The following is a 2,642-nucleotide window of genomic DNA, read 5'->3' on the forward strand; positions in this document are numbered from 1 at the left end:
TATCAGACACAACGCTTGGGCACTCCCTGCAGTTTGACAATATTATTCAGAAACAGCTTGGCTACTTGTGGGGCGGGGAACAGGTGCTTCAGTGAAAGAGAGTATGCATATTTAGCAAACCCTCGTGCTTCAGCTTCGATTGGATCAATTCTGTGGCACAGTATGATAGTGAATGATAAAAAATCAGAGAGAATTCGTGTCACGATGAAGAACAGCAAAAGGGAAAGGAGAGAGGAGGCTTGGGGAGGAAGAGAAAATCATTTTTCTTTGACAGTTATCCTGTAAGAGGGCACACAATTGCAGAGCAAAAAGGATAAGATGCTCATACAGTAAATTGCACTTTTACAAATAAATTGTAGTATAATAAGCACATCTCTAAAGACCGAATCCTGGGTTCAAGTTCGGGCCAGGGATTGCCACGTCATCACACTATGACAGCCGTTAGATGAAAAAAATCAATGGATATAGAATAAGTTAAAGAAGCTAGAGATGGGCGCCAAGTATTTATTAACTACTATATCTAATATATACCAAGATCAAAACACTTCCAGTATATTATTTGCTACATAAAAGATAAATGATAAAAGTACCTCTAACATGGTAGCACTGGCCAAAACCATAGAAAGGCGTGGCAAAGCCGCGCGCTAGATTTTCTAGTGTATCTTGAACACCATGTAATTCAAGATACAACAATAATTTGGATTTGTCGTCTTCGACATACCAGACCAGTTACTCGGCAACTTTTGCGACTTCATTTGAATGGCATCGAAAAAGAGAGAAAATCCAGTCTAAGCTGATATCCTTGGACATTTCTATTGACGGGCATAGAGAACATCATCAGTGTCTGAATGAATAAACGATCAATTCATTTTTCCAATTTTCAGCATGCAGATAACAGAATACATCAACTGAATGGTGGAAGATAAACATATTTCAATTCATCCATAAGGATTGCATTAGCCAAAGTTGAATCACAGCAGTTCGACAGTACATATCTGACACCACGTAATTTGAGAAACAACCAAGTAAAAACACACGCCCGTGCAGGCGCACAGCTAATTGGAAACGGAGAAGCAGTAACTGTCGCAGTAAACCCTAGTACCCTCGCGACCCGAGGGGGATGGGGGGAGGAGTCCCCCTCTCAGATGAGCTTGAAGGGGAGGGGCCAGGGTGTGGAGCGGGGCACCTCGATGCGGTCCTTGATGCGCTCGATCTTCTTCTCCCGCTTGGGCCGCGCGTTGCCGTAGGAGCCCTTGAATCGCTTCCCGCGCTTGGTCTTCTTGTCCCCGCGCCCGCAAGTCACCGCCTCCGCCTCCGCCGCAGTAGCTGCCGCAGGGACGGCGACGGGATGGCGCGCTGGCGCCAGGCGCCGCACGAACGCCGCCGCCGCCGCCAACCGCATGGCCATGCCGGAAAGCTCAGTGCCCGCCGCCGCCGCCGCCTTTGGATCGTCCCCTGAACCGTGGAAGAGGAGACGAGGAAGAGGAGTGTGGAAACGAGAAGCGCAGGGTTGCATGGCCAAGGCAATTTTACCAAAGCCCATTTTGCAGAATAAATTAAGGAAAGCCCAGTTATTTCCTCTCGGCCCAATGGAAGCCCGCTACCTCGTTCCGGTTCCGCACGCGCCTCGACGTCCGTCCATTCTCCTCCCCGCGCCCGCCGCCCGGTTCCCCGATGGCAAGATCCGGCCGCCGGCGATCTCCCCGGTCTTTTTCTCTGAAACTGTGTGACGACTCTGTGACCGTGAGGGAAGAATCGTCCAGAGCTCCAGATAGCTAGCACTTGAGTGCTCCTTCAGTCCTTCTAGATCATCCATCATTTGCGTCCGATATCCGGCTGGCTGGACGTCGTTTGGATTCCGGTCGCCGTCGTGGTTGTTGAAACGGAAACGTTCCGAGATCGTTGTCCGGCCACCCGGTGGATCGCATCTCGTTGCGGCGTACGTCCTGCCGGCCGTCGTTGTCCTCCGGAGGAAGCGAGAACCAGGAAAAGGCCGTCAAGCTTCGCCACAAGAACGGGGGGCTCGTTGTGCCGTGTGCTCATGTGGTTCAGGGGCGCTTGTGCGCATGAGTGATGCTGATCGCGTTCTGATCAGTTTGGCGTGGCGTCAACCACGCAAAGCAGAGAACCGACCCTCTCTGTAGTCTGTACGCGCCTTCGGTGGAGCTAGCGCATGCACCATCAACGCAGGGACAGGGCTTTCTTCCGTGTGCCCCAACGGCGATGGTCCTAGATCTGAAACAATCCGCGAGAGGATAGTAATGGGCGGAACTCACCGATCCTGATTGGCTCTTGTTCCTAAAAAACAAGGTCAGGTAGCTTCCTCCGTTGCAGGTGGCTTCCGCACATCCTCGAAAGATGTGGCAGGCAGAGGAGGAGCAGGACATTAAGGGAGAGCATGATTCTTTTGCCACAACATTTATTACCTTTAGTAATTTTTAATTACTAAAATCAAACAATTTTAGTTCATGAACTAAAAGATTGGCTAAAAAATTTTAGGAGCTAAAGATCTGAAACCAAAACAGGCCCTCAGTTTATGTCGCAGGGTGCGATTTCTTTTAACCGTACTGGGATGAGAGTACACGCAGGCACGGCACGGCACTCGCAGTCGAAGCTGTGAGTATGACCTCTGACGTGTGCGA

The 2,642-nt window shown here is 50.2% G+C and overlaps 1 protein-coding gene across 1 annotated transcript; it reads right to left on the reverse strand.

The window, feature by feature from the left end:
- Nucleotides 1–900: 900 nt before the first annotated feature.
- LOC101759805 (30S ribosomal protein S31, mitochondrial) lies at nucleotides 901–1,760 on the reverse strand. Its single transcript, XM_004957377.4, has one exon. The coding sequence runs from the start codon at nucleotides 1,541–1,543 to the stop codon at nucleotides 1,142–1,144; it is 402 nt and encodes a 133-aa protein (XP_004957434.1). The 5' UTR covers nucleotides 1,544–1,760; the 3' UTR covers nucleotides 901–1,141.
- Between the last annotated feature and the right edge of the window lie 882 nt (nucleotides 1,761–2,642).

Source organism: Setaria italica, chromosome II, assembly GCF_000263155.2.
Source record: "Setaria italica strain Yugu1 chromosome II, Setaria_italica_v2.0, whole genome shotgun sequence".
In the NCBI taxonomy this organism is placed as follows: Eukaryota; Viridiplantae; Streptophyta; class Magnoliopsida; order Poales; family Poaceae; genus Setaria; species Setaria italica.

Bases quoted from the DNA above. Each gene is read 5' to 3' on its own strand.
- LOC101759805 (XM_004957377.4), bottom strand. From the start codon at position 1,543: ATGGGCTTTGGTAAAATTGCCTTGGCCATGCAACCCTGCGCTTCTCGT.